The sequence below is a fragment of the Gorilla gorilla genome, chromosome 3 (assembly GCF_029281585.2).
Source record: "Gorilla gorilla gorilla isolate KB3781 chromosome 3, NHGRI_mGorGor1-v2.1_pri, whole genome shotgun sequence".
NCBI lineage: Eukaryota > Metazoa > Chordata > Mammalia > Primates > Hominidae > Gorilla > Gorilla gorilla.
The window spans coordinates 207,052,323-207,078,511 of NC_073227.2; the positions used below are offsets into that span (position 1 = coordinate 207,052,323).

General features: G+C 41.2%; 1 protein-coding gene across 2 annotated transcripts; it reads left to right on the forward strand.

Moving 5' to 3' along the window:
* The first annotated feature begins 700 nt into the window (after positions 1 to 700).
* Positions 701 to 18,703, forward strand: TLR3 (toll like receptor 3). 2 transcript variants are annotated; one of them, XM_019024914.4, is made up of 5 exons: positions 701 to 1,006; positions 8,371 to 8,818; positions 10,594 to 10,785; positions 14,378 to 16,230; positions 16,706 to 18,703. In XM_019024914.4, the coding sequence occupies exons 2-5, from the start codon at positions 8,378 to 8,380 to the stop codon at positions 16,932 to 16,934; spliced, it is 2,715 nt and encodes a 904-aa protein (XP_018880459.4). In that variant the 5' UTR covers positions 701 to 1,006; positions 8,371 to 8,377; the 3' UTR covers positions 16,935 to 18,703.
* The last annotated feature ends 7,486 nt before the right edge of the window (positions 18,704 to 26,189 follow it).

Below are 26,189 nucleotides of genomic sequence, written 5' to 3' on the forward strand. Positions count from 1 at the left end.
TCAGCTCTGCAATGAGTTCAAGCTAATGCCATGTCCCAGCCGTCCAGTTGTTTTATGACTTGTGTGCTCAAAGCATATGATGGCTTGTGGCATGTTCTTAGGCAAACCACTCACCTCCCTAGGTTTCGTTTTCCTAATTTCTCAAACAAGGGAGTGAGATTAGGTGGTCTATAGTTCCTTCCAATTGTGATATTTCACTATATAACAATATAGTTATAATAGATCATAGCACATCTGTAATGAAAAAAAGTGAGTTCATTTCTTAACAAGCACATTTACTTAACTAGTTGGAGTCATTAAAGCAAATTAAGAACGAAATGCTTAGTTAATCTGAACTTTTCTGGGCATACTGATTTGTTCCCTAACGCGTCTGACCGTGGAAAAGTGGATCAGCAGGAGTGGGACTGGCTGTCGGCTTTGCCATGTTTGGCTCTTTCTCTGCTGTGAAACTCAGTTTCTTCCTGGATCAAGAGGTTAATTTCTGCCGGTGTTATTTTACAGTGTTGCAAAGAGATAAAAGCCAGACGAAAGAAGGGAAAGTACTTCAGCTTTGATTAGGGATTTTTTTTTTCTGTCCCTGTGACCATACACTACTCAATTCTGACAGCTTCGCATGAGTCTGGCAGAAAATTGAGGGATTCACTGTTATTCGTTAACTTGCAGAGGTCCAGACCCGCCCACATCAAATGGTGAGGTCCCCACTTTCAACTTTAGCTGTTGCTAAATCTGTGACCCTTTCAATGAAATCCAAGGATCTCAGCTTTAAAAAAGTTAAAATAAAATAAAAACAAGATGTTTTTCGGAGGCGGTTTGAAACGCCTCTCTGAGGTTGTCAGAGATTGTTTTTGTTTTCTCCCTTTGCCCTTCTTGGAATGCACCAAACATAAAAGCATTTTTTTCAAGCTTTACTTTCACTTTCGAGAGTGCCGTCTATTTGCCACACACTTCCCTGATGAAATGTCTGGATTTGTACTAAAGGAAAAAGGAAAGGCTAGCGGTCATCCAAGTAAGTGAAGGTGTTCATTTCACGTTCTTACTGGGCAGGGTCTGTCTTGCTGAGTAGAGTTTGCTAGTAGAATGCATGTGGTTTTCGCCTTCTTTGGTCTTTCTTTGATCTGGTGCTTGAAATCTAGTCAGAATTATTGAGGAAGGAAGTGGAAGAAAAGGGGTATGATATGGGCATGGGAGAAGGGTATAACTCAGAACACAAGTAATAGCACCAATATCTAGTTAATGTGATAATGTATTTATGCAGCATTTAATTTTTTTCTCTGTAGCATTCTGTACCTGGAAAAAACACATTAGGGAAGCTATGGAAATCATTTTGCAACAGTCTTTTTAGCAAATCACATCTTTACCTTAAAGAAACAAAACTCCAAGAGGTTAAAAGAGCGTATCCCCTTTTGTTAGTTTTATTGGCTGGAGGGGAGACAGGAGCTGGCATTGTATGACAATGTCTCAGATAGGAGAGAACGTTCAGGTATGCCTAGGAGTAAGTAAATGGCTTTCTTTCACCTAATGAAGGATAATGGAAGAAGTGGAGAAGTGGAAAGTCGTTAAGGTGTATGGGAAGATCAGAGACTGGTATCGGCAATTGTGGGGTACTCGGGTAAAAATGGAGTTGGCTTCAGCAAGTTGATTCCCAGGTTTACAGATGATTACGTGCTGGTATGTGTCTGCATATGGGCGTGCCTGTGTATTAACCTACTACAAAGATTGCAAAGTTTACAAATCAAACTATGGATAGTGGTTAACTCCAGGTAGTCTGCCTCCAGACCCCATGTCCTAACCATCAGGCAATATTGTCTCTCACTTGGACAAAGAATGTGAATTCCATGTGCCCTCACAAAATATTTCCAAAATTCTAAGGCCGAGTGAGTCTCTTTTTAATTTTTTTCATTTTCTTTATTTCTGCTAGATCTCATTCAACAGCAACTTTTTCTTCACTCTCATTTCATCCTTTAACTGCATTTTTGCTTGTTTTACTGAAGCATGTCCTAGAATAACCTTTTCATACAGATCGTATGGCTATAAACTTACTGAATTTTTGCATATCTCAAAATACTTGTACCTTTTTATTTAGTTATTCAGATGGATGTGAAATTTTATCTTATTTTATTTTATTTTATTTCATTTATCGATTTAGAGACAAGGTCTCGCTGTGTTGCCCAGGCTGAAGTACGGTGGCATGATCGTGGCTCGCTGCAGCCTTGACCTCCCTGGCTCAAGCAATTCTCACACCTCAGTGTCACTAGTAGCTGGGACCACAGGTGTGAACCACTATGCCCAGCTAATTTTAAAAAAATTTTTGGTGGAGATGAGGTTTCCCTGTGTTGCCCAGGCTGGTCCCAAACTCCTAGGCTCGAGGGATCCTCCAGCCTCAGCTTCCTAAAGTGACGGGATTACAGGCATGAGCCACAGGTAATTTTCTTGGCCTGGTCAAAGGTAATTTTCTTGTTTTTTAGAGGTAAGGTCTTGTCTGTTGCCCAGGCTGGAGTGCAGTGGTGTGATCATGATTCATTGCAGCCTTAACCTCCTGGGCTCAAGCGATCCTCCTGCCTCAGCCTCCCAAGTAGCTGGAACTACAGGCTTGTGCCACCACACTTGGCTACTTTCTAAAATTTTTTTTGTAGATATGGGGTCTCACTATGTTGCCCAGGCTGGTGTTGAACTCCTGATCTCCTTCCACCTACACCTTCTAAAGTGCTGGGATTGTGGGGATGAGCCACTATGCTTTGCCTGGATATGAAATTTTAAATTCAAAATAATTTTCTCTAAATGTTTGGAAAGCTTATCTCTATTGTTTTCCAGTGGTTCATGTTACTGATGAAAAGTTTTTTATTAATCAAGATCTCTTTTCTTTGGAAATGAAGGTTTTAGGATTTTTGTGCGCATGGTTGCAATTCTGAAATTTCATAGGAGTCTCTCCAAGTTCGTTCCTCTTTCACTCCTCCTGCCTAGCATTTGGTGAGTTTTGCCCACTGATGAAATGTCTTCAGATGGGGCAAGTCCTTCAGTCATTCAGGAATATGCTTTGTAATGGATTAGTCCTTCTCAGCAATTCTGACCTATAGCAGGAGCCCTACCAGAGGGGTACATCTCACCTAAGCAAGGACAATGTATCGTAGGGACCTTACCTATGAGTTGGTAAATAGAGGTAGGAAGTTCTGAAGGAACTGGAAGAGAGGTTTGGGAGACTCTCAGAGAGGGGGCAGGTGGGGAGCTGGTCCCCGGCATTTGAGAGTTATCATTGCCAGCCCTGCATCCTTCACGTGCCTGGGCAAGTCAGCAAATGCATCCTTGCTGGCCTAGCTGTGGCATTCCTCATGGCCTGTGGATATAAAGAATGTGCACAGCTTTACAATGATTAGTGCCAGAGTTGTAAAGGCCATGAGATGGGAATATTAGTTTATGGAAGCCAGTTTTTTTTTGTTGTTTTTTTTCTGTTTCTGAGAACTAAATTAGAATATTAGTAAAATCGCTATTTTTAAGTATATTAGAACAATTCTATATACTCACATTAGTTCTGTTTTCCTAGGATTAGTCACCTAAGGTGATTTTATTACCTGAAACTTACCTGGAATAATTTTCATGTCATGACTTTTAGATGTTGTGGAATATCTATTTAGATATCATTACCACTGCTTCATCTCCATACTTTGTGGGTGTATTTGATTTTTTAAAATATCTGAAATTTGGTTGTTCATCACACCACAGAGTATCACATTGGGTACACATCCCACCAAAATAAAGTGTGACAATGTATGGAGTTAGGTGGCTTTCCCGAGCTGACTAAATGCCCGTGGAAAGCTATTGTATGAGTGCATTCTCACATTGCTCTACAGAAATACCTGAGACTGGTCATTTATAAAGAAAGAGGTTCAATCAGCTGATGGTTCTGCAAGCGGTGCAGGCAGCATAGCAGCCTCTGCTTCTGGAGAAGCTTCAAGGAGCTTTCACCCACCACAGAAGGCAAAGCCAGAGCTGGCACCTTCACATAGCCGGAGCAGGAAGAAGAGAGAAGGGGAAGGTGCCATACACTTTTATTTTTTTATTATTTATTTTGGGGGTAGCGGGGGCGAAGTCTCACTCTGTCACCCAGGCTGGAGTGCATGTGGTGGGATCTTGGCTCACTGCAGCCTCCGCCTCCCTAGTTCAAGCGATTCTCCTGCCTCGGCCTTCCCAGTAGCTGGGATTACAGGCACCCACCACCACACCCAGCTAATTTTTGTATTTAGTAGAGACAGGGTTACACCATGTTGGCCAGGCTGGTCTCAAACTCCTGACCTCAGGTGATCTGCCCACCTTGGCCTCCCAAGTGCTGGGGTTACAGGCGTGAGCCACGGTGCCCAACCGCCACACACTTTTAAATGACTGAATCTCATAAGAATTCACTCACCCACTATCAGGAGAACAGCACCGAGGGGGTGGTGCTAAACCATCTGTGAGAACTCTGCCCCATGAGCCAGTCACCTCCCACCAGCCCGTACCTCCAACACTGGGAATTACAATTCAACGTGCGATTTGGGTGGAGACGCAGAGGCAAACCATATCGGCTATGTATTCAACATATATTTATTTCTTCAGAGCCAACAAAGTGCCAGGCCTTGTTCTAGGCACACACAACACCGTATGGAATAAGAACTATGTCCTCTACTATTATAGCTTCACATTCTAGTGAGAAGCAATAATTAATAATAAATAATACACAATATTGGATAATTTCCATCAACCATAGCAACGGAAAAGGCAATCTAGAAGAAGAGCAAGATAGGAGGTTTCGCTCACTGAACTTCAAGACTTGTTATAAAGCTAAAGTAATCCGAACAATGTGGTATTGGCCTAAGAACTAACAAATATTTCAGTGGAAGAGAGTAGACAGCCCAGAAATAGCCCCTCACTTAAAACATTTACTCGGTTTCTAAGGAAAGCACAGAACAATCCAGTGGGGGAAAGAAGTCTCTTTAAAAAATGGTCTGACTGGGCCGGGCGCGGTGGCTCACCCCTATAATCCCAGCACTTTGGGAGGCCGAGGTGGATGGATTACCTGAGGTCAGGAGTTCAAGACCAGCCTGGCCAACATGGTGAAACCCTGTCTCTACTAAAAATATAAAAATTAGCCGGGCATGGTGGCGCGTGCCTGTAGTCCCAGCTACTCGGGAGCCTGAGGCAGGAGAATCACTCGAACCCAGGAGGTGGAGACTGCAGTGAGCCAAGATGGCAGCACTGCACTCCAGCCTGGGTGACAGAGTGAGACTCCATCTCAAAAAAAAAACAAAAAACAAGATCTGACTGACTGGATATACACACAAAAAACCGTGACTCCTACTTCATGCATACACAACAATTAATTCAGGAGAGATCACACACCTTCACATAGAAGCTAATACCATAAAGCTTTTTAGAGGAGAGTATCTAAGTAATGGGAGTAGGAAAATTTCTTAGAGAAGACACAGAAACAATAAAAATAAAAGAGAAGATGATAAACTAGATTTCATCATAATTAAGAAGACACCAGTAAGAAAATAAATACGCAGCTCACACACTGGGAATAAATATTTACAAAATAGGAATCTGACAAAGGACTGACACTCAGATACATAAAAAATTCCTACAACACAATAATAAAAAGGAAACAATCTAATAGATGAGCAAAATATTTGAACATACAAGGGAAGATAAATGAACAATAAGCACATGAAAATTGTTAAATATCGTTAGTCGGCAGGGAAATGCAAATGAAAACCATAATTAGTTATCACTATATATTCAGCAGAATGATTAAAAATAATAATAAAAATAGGTACCAAATGTTGTCAGGAAAGTTGGTGGTGCAACACTTTCCCAAAGGATCTGGCAGTTTCTTGTAAAACCAAATGGCCTCACCAAATGGCCCAGGCATTCCAATCCTAGTTATTTACCCCAAAGAAATAGAACACAGTCATGTGGCGCTTAATCATGGGGATATGTTCTGAGAAATGCATCGTGAGGGGACTTCGTCCTTGTGGGAACGTCACAGGGAGTGCTTACACAGAACTAGGTAGTACAGCCTGTGGCGCCCAACCTGCAAAACCAGACAGCCGGCGTGTGACTGCACTGAATACTGGAGGCAATTGTAACACAATGGGAAGTACTTGTGTGTCTAAACATAGAAAAGGTAAGTGAAAATGTGGTACAAAAGGTTACAAATGGCACTTCCATAGGGCACTTACCACGAGTGGAGCTTGCAGTACTGGGAGTGGCTCTGGGTGAGTCTGTGAGTGAGAAGGGAAGTGGGTGTGGAGGCCTCGGACATGACTGTGCACCACTGCAGACTTTATGAACACTGCACACTTACGTTATACTAAACCTATGTAAAAATTTTACTTTCTTCAGTAATAATTAACTTACTATAACTGTTTTACTTTATAAGAGTTTTAATTTTTCAAAACTTTTTGACTCGTGTAATAATGCTTGGTTTAAAACAAACACATTGTACACCTATACAAAAATATTTTCTTTGTATTCTTATTTTATAAGCTTTTCTCTATTTTTAATTTTCTTCTTCTTTTTTTTTTAACTTTTTAAACGTTTTTGTTAAAAACGAAGACACAAACACACACACTAGCCTAGGCCTGCTCAGAGTCAGGATCATTAATGTCACTGCCTTCCACCACGTCGTGTCCCACTGGAAGCTCTTTAGGGGCCACAACATGCACGGACCTGTCATCTCCTATGACAACAGTGCCTTCTTCTGGAATCCCTCTTGAAGGACCTGCCTGAGGCTGTTTTACAGTTAACTTAAAAAAAAATAAGTAGAAGGAGTACACTCTAAAATTATGATAAAAAGTATAGTATAGTAAATACATAAATCAATAACATATTCATTTATTATCATTATCCACTATTAGGTACTGTAAATAATTATGTGTGCTATATTTTATAGAACTAGTAGTGCAGTAGGTTTGTTTACACCAGCATCACTATAAACGTGAGGAATGCATTGCACCATGATATTATGACAGCTACCTTAGTAGGTGATAAGAATTTTTCAGTTCCATTATGATCTGCAGTGACTATTTATTTATATGATTGTAAAATTGTGATTGAGGCTGGGCACATTGGCTCATGCCTGTAATCCCAGCATTTTAGGAGGCCAAGGCTGGAGGATCACTTGATGTCAAAAGTTTGAGACCAGCCTGGGCAACATAGTGAGACCCTATCTCTCTATAAAATTTAAAAAATAATAAAAAATTAGCTGGGTGTGGTACATGCCTGTAGTCCCAGCTACTTGGGAGGCTGAGGTGGAAGGAACCCTTGAGCCCAGGAGTTGGAAGCTGCAGTGAGCCATGATAGTACCACTGTACTCCAGCCTGGGCAACAGAGTGAGACCCTGTCTCTATAAATAAATAAATAAATAAATAAATACAAATACTTTTTAAAATTGTAAATAATATTTACTGACTTTAGATTTTCTGAATTAATGTAGGCCAGGGACCTCATATGTAATCATAGTTTCAGGATAAAATGCTAACATTTCACATCTTGACAATGTCAAGCAATGTTATAGCTGACAGTTTTAGGAAATGTAAGAAAGGAAGAAATGTGGAGAAAAATGTATTTATTTATTTAAAATAAAATAAAAATTAACTGGCTGGGCACGGTGGCTCACGCCTGTAATCCCAGCACTTTGGGAGGCTGAAGTGAGCAGATCATGAAGTCAAGAGATCGAGACCATCCTGGCCAACATGGTGAAACCTCGTCTCTACTAAAAATACAAAAATTAGCCAGGTGTGGTGGCGGGTGCCTGTAATCCCAGCTACTCGGGAGGCTGAGGCAGGAGAATCACTTGAACCCAGAAGGTGGAGGTTGCAGTGAGCCGAGATCGCACCATTGCACTCCAGCCTGGTGACAGAGCCAGATTCTGTCTCAAAAACAAAACAGAACAAAATAAAACGAAACAAAAACAAACAAAATTAACTAAAGAAAAGTTGTGAATAGAATGAGAGAAAAATATAATTAAATTCCTTATCTTTATAGTGAAATGAGTAAATAAAGAAATAGAAGATCAAGAATATTAAGTTTATGGAGGTAATCATGAGAATTACAGATAGAACCTATCAAAAGAGAGACATTACAGCTGCAACTGGCATTAAGGTGAAGGATAGGAAGGAAGTTTAGATGTTTTATTTTTTACCTTTCTGTACTGTTTGACATTTTTCCATTTGATGTATGACTTGTATAATATGTACTTGTATGGCATAAAAGTATGAGTAATAATATCATACATGGTCATATCTTGGTGATATATTTTACAAGGAATATACCAATGCATTTGAAAGCCATCTGCTATTAATGTTGCTCATACTTTTTAATGTTTCTTTTCTACAGCAGAATCATGAGACAGACTTTGCCTTGTATCTACTTTTGGGGGGGCCTTTTGCCCTTTGGGATGCTGTGTGCATCCTCCACCACCAAGTGCACTGTTAGCCATGAAGTTGCTGACTGCAGCCACCTGAAGTTGACTCAGATACCCGATGATCTACCCACAAACATAACAGTGTTGAACCTTACCCATAATCAACTCAGAAGATTACCAGCCGCCAACTTTACAAGGTATAGCCAGCTAACTAGCTTGGATGTAGGATTTAACACCATCTCAAAACTGGAGCCAGAATTGTGCCAGAAACTTCCCATGTTAAAAGTTTTGAACCTCCAGCACAATGAGCTATCTCAACTTTCTGATAAAACCTTTGCCTTCTGCACGAATTTGACTGAACTCCATCTCATGTCCAACTCAATCCAGAAAATTAAAAATAATCCCTTTGTCAAGCAGAAGGTAAGATGAAAATGTCTATTGTTACTAATGTTTTTAAGTCACTTACCCATCCTTAGACTTACTATCTAAATATCAAGGAAATAAAGAGGAAGAAATTTGATCTAATCCAATTTGCCACGAATATTGCCATTATAATAGAAAATGCTTCCAAAAGAGAAAATATACTCTTAAATCAGTTTCATCCTTAATTTCCAATGTTTGCCTCTCTCGCTTTCTCGCATTAGAAATAGAACTTAGATGCAAGAGATAGAAGTAATGAACAGAGAAGAATCAGAATATCCCATAAGAACATGGAAACTAAACTTTCAATGCTGCTGATTTAGTATGTGAAGTCATGACAAAAGTCTTGAGTCCAAATTCTGACTTAAATAAAATTAACAAATTGATACAATGATCAAGTGAATTGTTCAACTAAAAATTACCTACTCCTGGTTTCAGAAATCTCCTCAGTGGCTATTTCAATGACTTTTTCAATAGTGGTGTCACTTTTTCAATGATTCCTTTTTCTTTTCAACACTTTGCTCGAATTTTAGTTTTTTTTTCTTTTCTTTTTAGTTGATGTTTAATAATTGCACATATTTATGAGATAGAGAATGATTTTTCAGTATGTGTATATCATGTGTAATGATTAAATCAGGGTAATTATCATATCCATCATCTCAAATGTTTCTCATTTGTGTTGTGAACATTCAAAATACGCTCTTCTAGCTTTTAAAAAATACGCAATAAATCATAGTTAACCATATTAACCCTACAATGCTTTAGAGCACCAGAAAAAAAAAAACGCATGTTATTGTTTCGAAATCTGAGGCAATTATTAAGTGCTTTTCTTTAACCAAAGCAATTTTCAAGTTACTTCATTTTATGGCCTTATAAAAAATTGAGCATTGCTCTTCCTCAGATGCCAAGAATAATGTACAAACATAAATATGCTGTGAAACATAAAGTGATTTGCTCCCTAGCTATTTTAAATCTTTTCTTGGGTCTTCTTAGAGTCTAATGTGGATGAAATATCTTTGAATACAAAGGGCTCAAAATCTGGCTAGAGAAATCATTGCAAGATGTTATTTTTGTAAAGACTTAAATTAAAAAACCTGCTTCTCGTTAACAGCGATTACATTAGACTTTGCCTTAACTGGTATCGCTTTCCCTTACCTTTTGCCTGAATTTGAAGCATACATATTCAAAAGTAGCAAAGGGTGATAAAACATCCCACAGTACTGATAAAGCAAACAAAAGTTAATATTCTGTACTAGTCATGATTCAAAATTTATATAATATGACTCTCAGTATAAAAATCTATTTAAAATTTCATAGATGGCAAAATTCTCATGCTTTTTAAGAAAACATTCTGTTCTTTTTTCTGATACTTATTTTCAAGGTTAAAGCATGACACTGTGTGTTTGATAAGCCGTGTGAAAATTTCTTGCATCATAAGTAAAAGGTTATGATAAATAAGTTCATAAATTAGCAATGTTCCTTATATCATAAATAAGCTTAAATCTTTTTTATTTTGGTAAGAGAAATAAAATGATTCTTGAAGTAAGAAATAAAATCCTTCCTACAATGGTTGCAAGGGTAACCATCACAAAGATTATAACGTAACAAAGATTAATCAGATCAAAGATTTTTTATTATGCTTACTGTTAGTATTCTACAGAATAATAGAGAGGTGTTGATTTTGCTGTTGAAATATTTTTCAGATGTACTTACATTTAAAAGAACTGTTTTTGACAGCAAGACTCTAACATATGCATATTATTTTTTCCCTTCAGAATTTAATCACATTAGATCTGTCTCATAATGGCTTGTCATCTACAAAATTAGGAACTCAGGTTCAGCTGGAAAATCTCCAAGAGCTTCTATTATCAAACAATAAAATTCAAGCGCTAAAAAGTGAAGAACTGTATATCTTTGCCAATTCATCTTTAAAAAAATTAGAGTTGTCATCGAATCAAATTAAAGAGGTAAGAAATAAGGTAAAATTATTTTGCATTCTGCCTTTAAGGTGGATAGTCCCTATCTGTGTGACATACACAGGAATGTAATGCTCTCTAGCCTCTGCCTGTCTTCCAGCAATCCTTCCCACCTACTGCTTGGGGGCATTGGTGTCATCCTCCTGAGATCTCAGGCAGCCCCAGGAGAGGTCGGGAGACGGGACTCTGCCGCCCTGCAGCACTGGGTGGAACCCCTGTGCGGTGACCTTGCGAACATCCTTAACATCTCTGAGTCTGTGTCCTCACTTGTAAAGTGGAAATAGTGCTCTCTCACACAAACTCTCTGACAGAGTTATTAATTAAAGAGTACGATGGTCAAGAGCCCCAGGTTCACGGTTGGGTTAGCTGGCTTGGTCTCTGGGCTTTGCCTTTTAACAATCATGTTATCAGGCAAGTTATTCAAGTTCTCCCTCTCTAGCCTCCCAGCTTTCACATGGGCGTGATAATGACTCTGCTTCATAGGACTGTGTGGTAAAGAATTTAGGACTGTGTCTGGAATAGGCAGTGCTCAGGAAATGATCAGCAGCAGTATGTTGTTATAAAAAACCTTCCTATAATGAAGTCAGCTTAAATAACTGACAGGACTGTCTCTTTTTGGAATCATGATCTTCAAGCTAATCATTTTCTGTCACGGGAGAGCAACAACTATCTGGACCGGTGGCACAGGGGTAAAAGAATTTACCAAGACAGTTGCAGGTGGAGAAAGGCACATTTATTAGTGAAAGTAGGAAACTACATTGCGAGAAGGCAACGGGCATATCAGCAAGAGAAGCTGACTGCAAAGAAACAAAGGCTTGCTGGGGATTTTACAGGGTCTTGTTTATGCTGTGTGCTGAAGAGGGCTTTGAGCTGCGCTGACAGCACCCAGGTTGCTGTGGGCTAACTCGCAGGGGCCTGGTGATAGGTGGGCACAGGAAGATTGTCAGTTATTCGCACAGGAGGGCTACGTGTCCTGGATCATGAAGAAAGACAGACTAATAATTTACCTGCTCTTTTGCTTTCTCTCGGTCCCGCCAACTAACTACTTTTCCCTAAATAGGACTCCGCATTTTCATATACAGGTTTGTCTGTATTTTACATGCATTTTGTTCCAGGCTATAAGACTACTGGAAATCCTTAATTACAATTCTATTTTTTTCAGACATAAAAATAAATGGCGTACAAATTTATCCTGAGATATTAAGATGTTTTGTGCAAGCTCTTCATTTTATTTTTTAAACAGCATTTTTCTATGATTAAGACATTTATTGTAGTAATCTTATTAAATATATGAATAAATGAGAAAATAATAATAAGGGGTGATTTTTAAAAATCACTCAAATGTCCATAGTCAGAAACAACCACTGTTAGCATTTGGGTATATTTATCCCTGGCTTTTCTCCAAATAATTATAAGGAAAAACAATAGCTTCAATTCTTACTGTACTGAAATTCACACTTAACTGTGTGTCAAGTGCTGTGATAAATTTTTAAAAATATTTTATGTATATAGTATTTTTAATCAAATTTTTTGAGACTGAGTTTCACTCTTTGTTGCCCAGGCTGGAGTGCAGTGGCACAATCTGGACTCACTGCAACCTCCGACTCCCGGGTTCAAGCGATTCTCCTGTCTCAGCCTCCTGAGTAGCTGGGATTACAGGTGCCCGCCACCACCCCTGGCTAAGTTTTGGATTTTTAGTAGAGACAGGATTTCACCGTGTTGGCCAGGCTGTCTGAAACTCCTCACCTCAGGCGATCCGCCTGCCTTGGCCTCTCAAAGTACTGGGATTACAGGCATGAGCCACCGTGTCCGGCGTAATCAACTTATTCTTAATTGTCATTTTCACAAAAGAAAACTGAGATGAAGAAAGTTTGAGTGACATATCTCAGGCCCCACAGGATCCACCTGGGGCAGAGCTGGGTTTCCGGCTCACTTGGACCGGAGGCCCTGCTCCTAACAGCTATGCTATATCACCCTCCGAAGATCATGATGTCTCCTGCTCTTTAGATTTAATATCATATTATGAACATCTCCCATACAATTAAGAAGCATTCCAAAGCTTAATTTTAATGCCTGTAAAATAGTGCTATCATGTAGATTTATCATACTTAATTTCATAATTTTCTGCTTTGCATTTTAACTCATTTGTTTATGATAAAGCACCCTTTCTTCTATACTTCTCTCTTTTTTTGCATTAGCCCTACTGTCCCCCAAGTGACACATTGCAAATCAGAGCCCTCTCCAGGCTGGGCGCGGTGGCTCACGCCTGTAATCCCAGCACTTTGGGAGGCCGAGGTGGGGGTGGATCATGAAGTCAGGAGTTCGAGACCAGCCTGGCCAACATGGTGAAATCCCGTCTTACTAAGAATACAAAAAAATTAGCCAGGTGTGGTGGCAGGCACCTCTAATCTTAGCTACTCAGGAGGCTGAGGCAAGAGAATCGCTTGAACCCAGGAGGCGAGGGTTGCAGGGAGCTGAGATCGCGCCACTGCACTCCACCCTGGGGGACAGAGCGAAACTCTGTCTCAAAAAAAAAAAAAAAAAAAAGAAAAAGAAAAAGAAAAATCAGAGCCCTTTACTCCTCTGGCGGTTTCGACTGCCGGAACTGGCCTCCATCCTCTCTGGATTCCTCCTCTCCCACTTGCTGTTCTCTTGTCCCCGAAGTGAGTCCCAGAACAGCCAAGGCTCTGGTAAGGGTGTGGGACGGAGCAGAAGGGAGCTGGAAAAACACGATAGTAAAATAAAGTCAGGAGAAAATCTGGGTGGAAAGACGAGAGGGAGAGCTGGAGCTCAGAGTTCCAGAAAGGAAAGTGTGCCGTCACCGCCTCATCATAAAAGCCATCCACAACTTCCTTCCATGAGGCTCACTGAGAACAGCGGCACCAAGACAGAACCAGGAACTGCCCCAGGAGTGACTTCACGAGCAGTTTATTCATTGCAATTGTTCTCATGGTGATAAAGAAAAAGTACCAGGAGATTGATCCTGGACTGGAAGGTCAGAGAAGCCTCCCTGAAAAGGTGGCATCTAAGCTGAGGCTGTGAATGCTGAGCAGAAGTTAGCCAGGGGCCGGGGGAGGTCAGAGGCTGGAGTAAGAGGTGGGCGCTGCAGGAACCGAGTAAGGAAGGACTCGTGCATTAGAGGAAGGGGGAGAAATGCTCTGCCCACAGGATGTGGTGAAGGGTGAGCGGAGATGGAGTAAAGAACTGCATCTGGCCGGGTGCAGTGGCTCAGGCCTATAATCCCAGCACTATGGGAGGCTGAGGCGGGCGGATCATGAGGTCAGGAGTTCAAGACCAGCCTGGCCTACACGGTGAAACCCCGACTCTACTAAAAATACAAAACTTAGCTGGATATGGTGGCGCATGCCTGTAATCCCAGCTACTCAGGAGGCTGAGGCAGGAGAATTGCTTGAACTGAGGAGGTGGAGTTTGCAGTGAGCTGAGATTGCACTGCTGTACTCCAGCCTGGGCGACAGAGCGAGACTCCGTCTCAAAAAAAAAAAAAAAAAAAAAAAGGCTTTCAACAGCCTTACAGAGTCTGTGCTCTTTTGATTATTAACCTCTTTTTTTTTCCTACCTTTAGTTTTCTCCAGGGTGTTTTTACGCAATTGGAAGATTATTTGGCCTCTTTCTGAACAATGTCCAGCTGGGTCCCAGCCTCACAGAGAAGCTATGTTTGGAATTAGCAAACACAAGCATTCGGAATCTGTCTCTGAGTAACAGCCAGCTGTCTACCACCAGCAATACAACTTTCTTGGGACTAAAGTGGACAAATCTCACTATGCTCGATCTTTCCTACAACAACTTAAATGTGGTTGGTAACGATTCCTTTGCTTGGCTTCCACATCTAGAATATTTATTCCTGGAGTATAATAATATACAGCATTTGTTTTCTCACTCTTTGCACGGGCTTTTCAATGTGAGGTACCTGAATTTGAAACGGTCTTTTACTAAACAAAGTATTTCCCTTGCTTCACTCCCCAAGATTGATGATTTTTCTTTTCAGTGGCTAAAATGTTTGGAGCACCTTAACATGGAAGATAATGATATTCCAGGCATAAAAAGCAATATGTTCACAGGATTGATAAACCTGAAATACTTAAGTCTATCCAACTCCTTTACAAGTTTGCGAACTTTGACAAATGAAACATTTGTATCACTTGCTCATTCTCCCTTACACATACTCAACCTAACCAAGAATAAAATCTCAAAAATAGAGAGTGATGCTTTCTCTTGGTTGGGCCACCTAGAAGTACTTGACCTGGGCCTTAATGAAATTGGGCAAGAACTCACAGGCCAGGAATGGAGAGGTCTAGAAAATATTTTCGAAATCTATCTTTCCTACAACAAGTACCTGCAGCTGACTAGGAACTCCTTTGCCTTGGTCCCAAGCCTTCAACGACTGATGCTTCGAAGGGTGGCCCTTAAAAATGTGGATAGCTCTCCTTCACCATTCCAGCCTCTTCGTAACTTGACCATTCTGGATCTGAGCAACAACAACATAGCCAACATAAATGATGACATGTTGGAGGGTCTTGAGAAACTAGAAATTCTGGATTTGCAGCATAACAACTTAGCACGGCTCTGGAAACACGCAAACCCTGGTGGTCCGGTTTATTTCCTAAAGGGTCTGTCTCACCTCCACATCCTTAACTTGGAGTCCAACGGCTTTGACGAGATCCCAGTTGAGGTCTTCAAGGATTTATTTGAACTAAAGATCATCGATTTAGGATTGAATAATTTAAACACACTTCCAGCATCTGTCTTTAATAATCAGGTGTCTCTAAAGTCATTGAATCTTCAGAAGAATCTCATAACATCAGTTGAGAAGAAGGTTTTCGGGCCAGCTTTCAGGAACCTGACTGAGTTAGATATGCGCTTTAATCCCTTTGATTGCACGTGTGAAAGTATTGCCTGGTTTGTTAATTGGATTAACGAGACCCATACCAACATCCCTGAACTGTCAAGCCACTACCTTTGCAACACTCCACCTCACTATCATGGGTTCCCAGTGAGACTTTTTGATACATCATCTTGCAAAGACAGTGCCCCCTTTGAACTCTTTTTCATGATCAATACCAGTATCCTGTTGATTTTTATCTTTATTGTACTTCTCATCCACTTTGAGGGCTGGAGGATATCTTTTTATTGGAATGTTTCAGTACATCGAGTTCTTGGTTTCAAAGAAATAGACAGACAGACAGAACAGTTTGAATATGCAGCATATATAATTCATGCCTATAAAGATAAGGATTGGGTCTGGGAACATTTCTCTTCAATGGAAAAGGAAGACCAATCTCTCAAATTTTGTCTGGAAGAAAGGGACTTTGAGGCGGGTGTTTTTGAACTAGAAGCAATTGTTAACAGCATCAAAAGAAGCAGAAAAATTATTTTTGTTATAACACACCATCTATTAAAAGACCCATTATGCAAAAGGTAGGTAAACATTGTGAAATTTTAAGTGTGTACTTGCTTTTCAATTAAACTTCTTTTTTTTTTTTTTTTGAGATGGAGTCCTGCTCTGTTGCCCAGGCTGGAGTGCAGTGGTGTGATCTCAGCTCACTGCAGCCTCCACCTCCTGGGTTCAAGTAATTCTCCTGCCTCAGCCTCTCAAGTAGTTGGGATTACAGGCACGCGCCACCACGCCTGGCTAATTTTTGTATTTTTATTAGAGATGGGGTTTCACCATGTTGACCAGGCTGATCTTGAACTCCTGGCCTCAGGTGAGCTTCAATTAAACTTTTAAATATTACCAATATTACTCACAACTCAAAGAATTTTTAAAATAAAATTAAGAAAAAAAAAACCTGAGTTTCAGTAACAGTTTAAACTCTACAGAGTATTTTTAAATAGTATTGCTTCTGGCTGTTAAAAACCGTATATTAATTCTTCAATACATTTCTTTACTTAGATTCAAGGTACATCATGCAGTTCAACAAGCTATTGAACAAAATCTGGATTCCATTATATTGGTTTTCCTTGAGGAGATTCCAGATTATAAACTGAACCATGCACTCTGTTTGCGAAGAGGAATGTTTAAATCTCACTGCATCTTGAACTGGCCAGTTCAGAAAGAACGGATAGGTGCCTTTCGTCATAAATTGCAAGTAGCACTTGGATCCAAAAACTCTGTACATTAAATTTATTTAAATATTCAATTAGCAAAGGAGAAACTTTCTCAATTTAAAAAGTTCTATGGCAAATTTAAGTTTTCCATAAAGGTGTTATAATTTGTTTATTCATATTTGTAAATGATTATATTCTATCACAATTATATCTCTTCTAGGAAAATGTATCTCCTTATTTCAGGCCTATTTTTGACAATTGACCTAATTTTACCCAAAATAAACATATAAGCACGTAAGAACATTGTCTACTGATTAATATACAATCAGCCACTGAGCCCATGACAACTTAAGGAGTTTGAAAACATTCCTCATTTTAAGAAAAGTTAGAGGTATATGAGGGTTTGTGATGATCTTTTTGTATTTTGGATGCACTTAGAATGAAAGATAATTGTTTCAATGGGTATAATGCTATTTCCTTTGTAAAAGAGTAAAATATATACCCATATTTTTAAGAAGTTTAATTACAGTATTTTTTCAATGGAAAAACTTTGTATTTTAGTAAGTACTTGTCTCAGTGTTGACTTTGTTAAATGTTAAATATTTTTTAATATGCATACCCAAGGGCAGAAAACATTTGCAATTCATTTTTATTAGTTAATGAGATGATTATTTGAATGAATATTGACTTGTATTTTCCTGAGATTATGAGTTTCTGCTGTGGGAGGGTAGAAACAATATTCTTACTAAAAGTATTGTAGGCAGGCTTGCTTTCTGAAGGCTAATCAGTAATTGGCTTTGTGGAAACAGAACTTTCCTCCCATGGTCACAGACTCAGGAGATGGCATTGGCGAAATCACTTGGTCCCACTGGGATTCTTTGATGCCTGATCTTGAAAATTATGATAATAAATGCATCTTAGATATTCCTATATAATTAGTGATGATGATCGCTGTATGATATATTCAAAGGAATGTATTATTTTACCATAAAATAATATGCTACGCATAAGGTAGTCCTTATCTAGAAAGACTATTTTTATTTTTGTTTTTTTGTTTGTTTGTTTTTTATTTGTTTGTTTTTGAGACAGAGTCTGGCTCTGTCGCCCGGGCTGGAGTGCAGTGGTCCAATCTCGGCCCACCGCAACCTCCATCTCTGAGTTCAAGCTATTCTCCTGCCTCAGCCACCCGAGTAGCTGGGATTACAGGCATATGCCACCATGCCTGGCTAATTTTTGTATTTTTAGTAGAGATGGGGTTTCACCATGTTGGCCAGCCTGGTCTTGAACTCCTGACCTCAAGTGATCCTCCCACCTTGGCCTCCCAAAGTGCTAGGATTACAGGCGTGAGCCACCGCGCCCCACCTTTTTATTTTGTTTTACAATACAACAAAAAATTTTTAGTTTTACAATAAAAGAGAATCTGATTATTGGAAATAGACCTGAACAGCTTTTTGAAATATTTATAGTTCTAGTATTTAAAGAGAAACCTGAAATTATAAAGCTGAGTTAATTTCTATACCTGAAATGTTCATTTGTCTGCTGAATTCAGGGAGCATTTGAGATGTCACATTTTGGAACTTTGATTTAAATAGTTCAGTATTCCCAAGGCTGAGTTCCATGACCCTGGAATGAGAAATATCCACTGTACCTCTGGTTCTGAAGAGTCTATAGTCGGCCAACACTGTGAATGTGTGGAGGACTAATTGTCACTTTCATGTTATTTGCCACCCTGACAGCTGAGACACTGCTTTTCAGCATTTTAGTTAAGATTTGCTTTTTAACTGTGCAATAATCATTTTATTTTGGCATTATAAAATAAAAATCACAACTTCTGCTTTTCTTATATGCTTTGTGTGTTATCAATATTCTCAAATATTCATAAGATATTTTAAATAAATCATTGTGAATTAGTCAATATATCAAGTTGCTTAATATGTCATGTATCAATGCTATTTAATATATAATATCTATATTTAATATATTGATATGTTACTGGTGGAGAGTGTCCAGGTTCTTGGTGCTTTGAACAAAGAATTGGACAAAATGCACAGAGAATGAGGCGACAAAAGCAGAGGTTTATTGAAAACGAAAGCACACCCCGCAGGGTGGGAGCGGCCCGAGCAAGCAGCTCAAAAGCCGGGTTACAGGATTTTCTGGGGTTTAAATACTCTCTAGAGGTTTCCATCGGTTACTTGGTGTATGCCCTATGTAAATGAAGAGGCTAAAGTGAAATTACAAAGTTATTTACTTGTTGTGCACCCTACGCAAATGAATAGCTGTCACAGCTGAGGTAGAGTTACAGTGATTTACTTGGTGGTAGAATGTTGGGGTTTTTCCATTTGATTGAGTTCTAGGAAGCCTTTAGTTTCCCTGCCTCCAGACCCTATTCTCCTGCCTCAGATGTATCAATGACATATTCAATACATCATTAAGTTGCTTAATATTTAAGAGGTTAAGATGCACAGGTAATGACCTCTAAATGAATGCCAATAAAAATAGTAAAAGGTGTGAACTCTGACTCCTATCTGACCTAGGTAGGAAGTAACATCCAGAACTTCTGCAGGCTGTCCTGTGTAATTGTTCTCCGGAGGAACCCTTGTCCCTGGGGTTTGAGAGAAGGGGATCGAGGAAAAGGATGTTTGTCTGATCTCTTGTTTGATTTGCCCAAGTGACTTGACTTGTTTGAATACTCTCAGGGTGCCATCATGTAATCTGTTCACTCCAACTTCTTCCTGTTTTTCACATTGCAAAACAAAACCCAACTGAATCGACACTGAGTTTAAAATAAATCTTGGTATTTAGGTTGTACCTAAAAATGATAACTTTTAGATTGTAATCAGAGGTAGATGCTATCAATTTGTTAGTGGCGGGGGGGAGTTTTCAATGCCACTTAGTTTACAATGTCTAATTGTTCAAATATACATCTAGGTTGTAAAGGAGACTCAACGGTAAGTTATAGTGACCATTGAAAAATGTAAAGGGGCTTCAAATCAAGAACTTAGAAGGAATTTCTTGCAATCTATTGAGACACAAAGCAGATGAGTGGTTGTCTGGGCCTAGGAACAGGAATGGGGAGTGGCTGCAAATAGGTGGAAGAGACCTTTTTTGGGTGATGAAAATGCTCTATAATTGGGTTACGGTAATAATTGTACAACTATGTAAATTTACTGAAAGTCATTGAGTCGGACACTTAAAACAGGTGAATTTTATGATATATAAATTATATATTCACAAAGCCATTAAAAATTGTATTTTTTGAGCAGCTACAGGTGCCTAGCCCTGTGTTAACTACTATGGTGAACAGTAGGATGGGATTTAGAGGTGTGGGCAATAGAAGCTGGGTGGAAAGGGATTTCCAAAGATGGACCTGGGCAGGGAGGACTCCACAGAGGAGACCCAGCCCCTTCCAAGGTGGATGAGATTTCAATGAGTGGAGAAGAAGATGGCAGAATGAATAGCAAGAGAGAAGTTCATGAGGGAGACATGAACTTGGTGTCGGGAGATAGTGGTTTGCCGAAGGGGATGGAACCAGGCTGCAGAGAGCATGGCAGGGATGTTTAGATGCAATGTTTTGAAATTGTGACTTCATGGGTTTCAACTGCCAAACCCAGACCTCATGATGAAATTCCCTCCTGGGATCTATGCCTTAGATTTAGGTGTCAGCCAGTTAAACAGAGGAACATAGACTATAACTTCACAGTCCAAAGCCAGGCTGGCTCTCACATAACAAAAGGGGCTTTAAGCACTTTTTTCCCCTATAAACATATACATCTGTGTTAAAATAACAAAGGACAATCACTCATTAGTTACTAATTACACTAGGTGACATATTAGCCACTCTTGGCTCTTGCAACTCTCTAGCCTTGCTCCACTGTCCTGTTTATGGGAGAAAACAGTTGTGCCATGTGGCTATTTTCACAAACCATTCTTTATTCTTTGTGTGCATTGGGCAAGAGTCATCAGACTTTTCAATGGTGGAACTCTTCCACTTTTGTTTGAGGACTTCTGGGCAGACAGGGTTGGCTTATTTAGCTTCCTTTTCTCTTAGGTCAGTTCCCCAGGAAACAGGTTTTGGGATGGAGATTTGCATGAAGGAAGTTTCAGGGGTGCTCTGATTTATAAGTGAGTGAAATAAGCTGGATTGGGAAGAGAGAGAATAATTAACTCTGATGCAATTCACAATTGCAGCTGAGTTCTTAGCCAGCCCCATGGGGAGCTCTGGAGCTGGAATGACCCTAGAGAATTGGGAGAAATCTAGGCAAAGGGGCTGGACCCCTCTCCATGCCCTCACATCAACCAGTCACAGACACAGGCAGCCCCAGGGAGGAAGCGTGACCTTAAGTAAAATGTTTTGCCAAAAGAAATTCAAGGGCAGGTGCACTGGCTCAAACCTGTAATCCCAGCACTTTGGGAGGTGGAGGCAGGCAGATCACCTGGGGTCGGGAGTTAGAGACCAGCCTCACCAACATGGAGAAAACCCCGTTCTAATAAAAATACAAAATTAGCCGGGCGTGGTGGCGTGTGCCTGTAATCCCAGCTACTCGGGAGGCTGAGGCAGGAGAATGCAGTGAGCCGAGATTGTGCCACTGCACTCCAGCCTGGGCAACAAGAGCAAAACTCTGTCAAAAAAAAAAAAAAAGAGAAAGAGATAAAGGAAAGGAAGAAAGAAAGAAAGGAAGAAAGAAAGAAAAAAAAGAAAGGAAGATGAAAGAAAAGAAAGAAAAATTCAAGGGGAAGGCCTCAGTTGTGAACCGTCAGAAGCGAACTCACTGTGCAGCTGGAGGAATAAGTGCCTGGATCCTGAGAGCAGAGCTCCCTGTAAAATGGCCTTTGCAAAAATTGTTAACAGTGAGAAAGTTATGATATTGAAGGGATCTGAACTAATCAACTCCATCTTGCTTCTAGTCTTGTTTATTTCTGGGTGCAGGCAAACTAACTTTGGGAAGAACTTAGTTCATAGTTTAACTTCCAAACAAAGATGGTAACTTCCCTTTCCCAAAACAAACCTCCTTCTTGCCAGGGAACCAGACTGCCTTTGTAGGACCAACAAATTAGCCACAAGGTTTATAACTTCCTTAATTACTCCTGCAGACAACATCACTATTTTAGAATGTAAGATTGGCCTTTCGAGATGTCTTTTCAAGTTTTTGCATTTCCGATAAATAACGGCTCGACCCACCTGCCAACAAGTTCTGTAGCTCCACCTAAGAACCAGCTCAGTGTAAGAGGACAGCTTTGGCTCCCTATGAGTTCATCTCCCACCCAACCAGTCAGCACTTCCCATTCCCCGGCCCCTACCCACCAAACTATCCTTAAAAAACCCTAGTCTCAAGGCCAGGTGTGGTGGCTCATGCCTGTAATCCCAGCACTTTGGGAGGCTGAGGCGGGTGGATCACTTGAGGTCAGGAGTTCGAGACCAGCCTGCCCAACATGATGAAACCCTGTCTCTACTAAAAACACAAAAAAATTAGCTTGGTGTGGTGGTGGGCTCCTGTAATCCCAGCTACTCAGGAGGCTGAGGCAGGAGAATCGCTTGAACCCAGGAGACGGAGGCTGTAGTGAGCCGAGATTGTGCCACTGCACTCCAGCCTGGGCAACAGAGCAAGACTCTGTCTCAGAAAACAAAACAAAAAAAACCCTAGTCTACCAATTTTCGGGGAGACTGATTTGAGTAATAAAACACCAGTCTTCTGTTCAGCTGGGTCTGTATGAATTAAACTTTTCTCTATTGCAAATCCCCTGTCTTGATGAATTAGCTCTGTCTGGGCAGCAGAGAGATACTTGGTGGTGGTTACACCTGTTTCACTATAACACCCACCACGCCTTTTAAAGTACTTAAGAATTAAAAGGGCAGGTGCAATGGCTCGTTGTAATTCCAGCATTTTGGGAGGCCAAGGTGAGAGGATTGCTTGAGGCCAGAAGTTTGAGACCAGCCTGGGCAACACAGCAAGACTCTGTCTCTACAAAAAATTTAAAAATTAGTTTGACGAGGCCGTATGAGCCTGTAGTTGCAGCAACTTGGGAAGCTAAGCTGGGAGAATTGCCCGAGGCCGGGAGTTTGAGGCTACAGTGAGCTATGATCATGCCACTGCACTCCAGCCTGGGTAACAGAATGAGACCCTATAACCACCAAATGGGTGTATCTTGCCTGCTGCCCAGATAGAGCTGACGGGAAAATTTAAAGAACAATTTGATGGGGGCGGGCGGTGGCGCAGGGAATGGGGAATGCTGATTGGTTGGATGAGAGAGAAAATCATGCGGAGTTGAAGCTGTCCTTTTGGACTGAGTCGGCTCTTGGGTGGGAGCCACAAGACCAGGTGAGCCCGTTTATGGATCTGAGTGGCGCCAGGTGATCCATCAACTGCAGGGTCTGAAAAATACCTCAAACATCAATCTTAGGTTGTATAACGCTATGTTATTCATAGGAGCAATTGAGGAGGCTAGCGATCTTGTGGCCTCTGGCCGCGTGATTCCAGAGCCGTCACTTCTAATCTTGTGGCTGACTTGTTAGTTTTACAAAGGCAGTCTGGTCCCCAGGCAAGAAGGGGGTTTATTTTAGGAAAGGGCTACCGTCCTTGTTTAAAGTCAGCTCGGCCTATGCCCAGGAATAAGCAAGGGCAGCCTGGAGGTCAGAAGCAAGATGGAGTCGGTTAGGTCAGGTCTCTCTCACTGTCGTAGCTTTCTCTCTGCTATAATTTTTGCAAAGGTGGTTTCAAGACTCTGAGTCTAAAATTAAAACAAGAATTAAAATATACAGAGCTCGGCTGGTTTGGGCACTAATGCAAGCTTCCAAAGCTTCCAAACTTTTTTTTCTTTTTTAAATAAGGTCTCCTTCAAAAATTCTGAGAAATAAATGACTTCATAAAGAGCCAATGTTTTGTGTTTTTTTAAACAAACAAGGATGTTTTCACAGTGTTAATGTCCTCCAGTCAAAGACAACGAACACCCCCGCAGTTAAAGAAGTTGGGGTTGGCGTCGTTGCCGTGAGGAAGGAAACACACCATGGGGTATCTGAGTAAGAAGGGGGTTGAAAAATCCTATTATATAGGATTTGGGCTTAGGATGGGTAAATTCAGGAAGAGGAGACTAGAACAGGGATAAAGTTGTAAAAGAAACAGCAATCACTGGCCAGATGTGGTGGCTCATGCCTGTAATCCCAGCACTTTGGGAGGCCAAGGTGGGTGGATCACTTGAGGTCAGGAGTGGGAGACCAGCCTGGCCGACATAGTAAAAACCCATCTCTACTAAAAATAAAAAATTAGCCGGGCGTGGTGGCACATGCCTGTAATCCCAGCTACTCGGGAGGCTGAGGCAGGAGAATCGCTTGAACCTGGGAGGCGGAGCTTGCAGTGAGCCGAGATCACGCCATTGCGCTCCAGCTTGGGCAACAAGAGCAGAAATCTGTTTCAAAAAAAAAAAAAAAAGAAAAAGAAAAAAGAAAAGAAAGAAAGAAACAGCAATCACTGAGCTGAGAGAGGAGTGTTTACGGTATTTTGAGGGTGGCACAGTGACCTTATTTTTGTCCGGACTCAGACAAAATTATGACGTGGTGGTGCTTCGTGTCGCTTTCTAGTACAGAGCAGTCTTGCGGAGGCTGGTATGCGGTGAGTGTGTCTGTGTCCCACGGGAGAGGAGCGCACCAGCCCCGTGGGTGCCCAGCTGCTCCTGCGCATCAAGGCCCGCTCCCTTGTTTTCCTTCCCAACTCCCTTCACGTGGAGATCTTCTTGGCTCCTTGCAGAGATCTCTCTCTCTCTTTTTTTTTTTTTTATCTGAGTGAGTACTTGGTCGAAAGCGACAGAAGCTCAAAGTTGTTTAGGCAGAAAGGAGGCACGTTTGTGGGACAGCCCAACCCGGAAGGGGAGCTGGAACGGGGCTCTGACGTCACCACGCGGTGTGTGCCTCTCTCTGCATGATGGCGGCATCGGTTTGCACGGTTTGCCCAGGATCTCCGAGGCTGCCATTTCCCGTCAACAAAGCACTAGCCCTCTTTCCTAGTGTGGTTTCCAAAACCTCAGGACAGGCCTCTGCGTGGTCTAGCTGTGGATAGATGTCCACGTATGTGGCCATGGGAGTAGGGTGCCGGGGTTGGCAGCACCCACTAGAACCACATGGAGAGAATGGCAGGAGGAATGGCCCCCACAAAACAAGTCAATGCTATTTCCCAAAGAGGGGAGCCAGGCAGCAAAGCAGGGTGTGTCCACCCTATGAGCCACTTGGAGCTGGTCTGCTGGACAAGCTGGACTCGTAAAGTCCTATCAGAAACCTCCCTTGTTATTTCTTCCTCAAAGCTCTCTTTTTTTTTCATCCTGCCATTTGGTTGAAGCCTCTGGCTTATTAGAGGGCTTATCAGACACACTTAGATAGCACAAAGCATGGCCCAGCATCCTGGTGCAAAACTCCAGTCCTGTAGTAATAAAGCACAAACCCTTTCCCAGTTGGAGTTCTCCTCTTCTCTGTCCGAGGCCCGCTGCAGCCTGCTGGACGCCCGCATCGGGGAGCGGCGTGGTGTTGACTTCCTTTGGCTCCACACTCCCCCTGCTCTTTCACCTGCTACCTGGGGCTCTGAGCATCTCCAGGATCTGAGGGGTTCAGCACGCAGAAGGAGAGAGATAAAACACAGAGAAGCCTTTACTTGGTGGGCACAGGTACCATCTGGCCCGGGGCCTTTGGCAGCATAATGCTGAGGTGCTGCCTCTTTCTTTCCTGAATGCTTTTGTCATTTCTTCAGAAATCCAGCTTCTTCCCTTGCAGCAGAACTCCCAGGCTCTGGTTAGCCACTCCCAGCACAGGTTCATCCATGCTGCTAGGATGGAATAAAATGAATCCAAAGCTTTCCATTGGCCTGTCCCAATCCAGGTTCCAAATTCTCTCCTGCTATGGCTTCATACATCTAAGGCACTGACTGGTGTTCCTCACTAGTGTTGTCAGATAACATCTCGTGAAAGGGGTCCCTGCCAAAGAGATGTGGGAAAGATGGTATACTACCTTCTCCTCTCAGAAATACTCAATGCGTACCAGCATATTGAAAAACTAAGATGCCTGCTATAAAGAAAGCTATTTAACCTTCATTATTGAGTCAGTTGCCAAACCAACTTGATTATAGAATGCTTCTAGTGGTAACTTATCAGCATCCTGATAAAGGCATGTTCTGCATAGCACAATTTTGGGAACACTCTAGGTAAACTTAATTATTCTAGTTCTAGCACCTCCTAAGAAATTCTCCTTTTCATACCTTGCCCACCTTAGATGTCACAGTTTGTTTTTTATTGCCTTCTCCTCCACTTTTGCACCCATTTTTTTTTTTTTTTTTTGAGATAGCGTCTTGCTC

Excerpts from the sequence above, each read along its gene's own strand:
- TLR3 (XM_019024914.4), top strand. The coding sequence starts at position 8,378 with ATGAGACAGACTTTGCCTTGTATCTACTTTTGGGGGGGCCTTTTGCCC. Across the intron at positions 8,819-10,593 it reads ATCCCTTTGTCAAGCAGAAG|AATTTAATCACATTAGATCT; the intron begins GTAAGATGAAAA and ends TTTTCCCTTCAG. Across the intron at positions 16,231-16,705 it reads AAAGACCCATTATGCAAAAG|ATTCAAGGTACATCATGCAG; the intron begins GTAGGTAAACAT and ends TTCTTTACTTAG.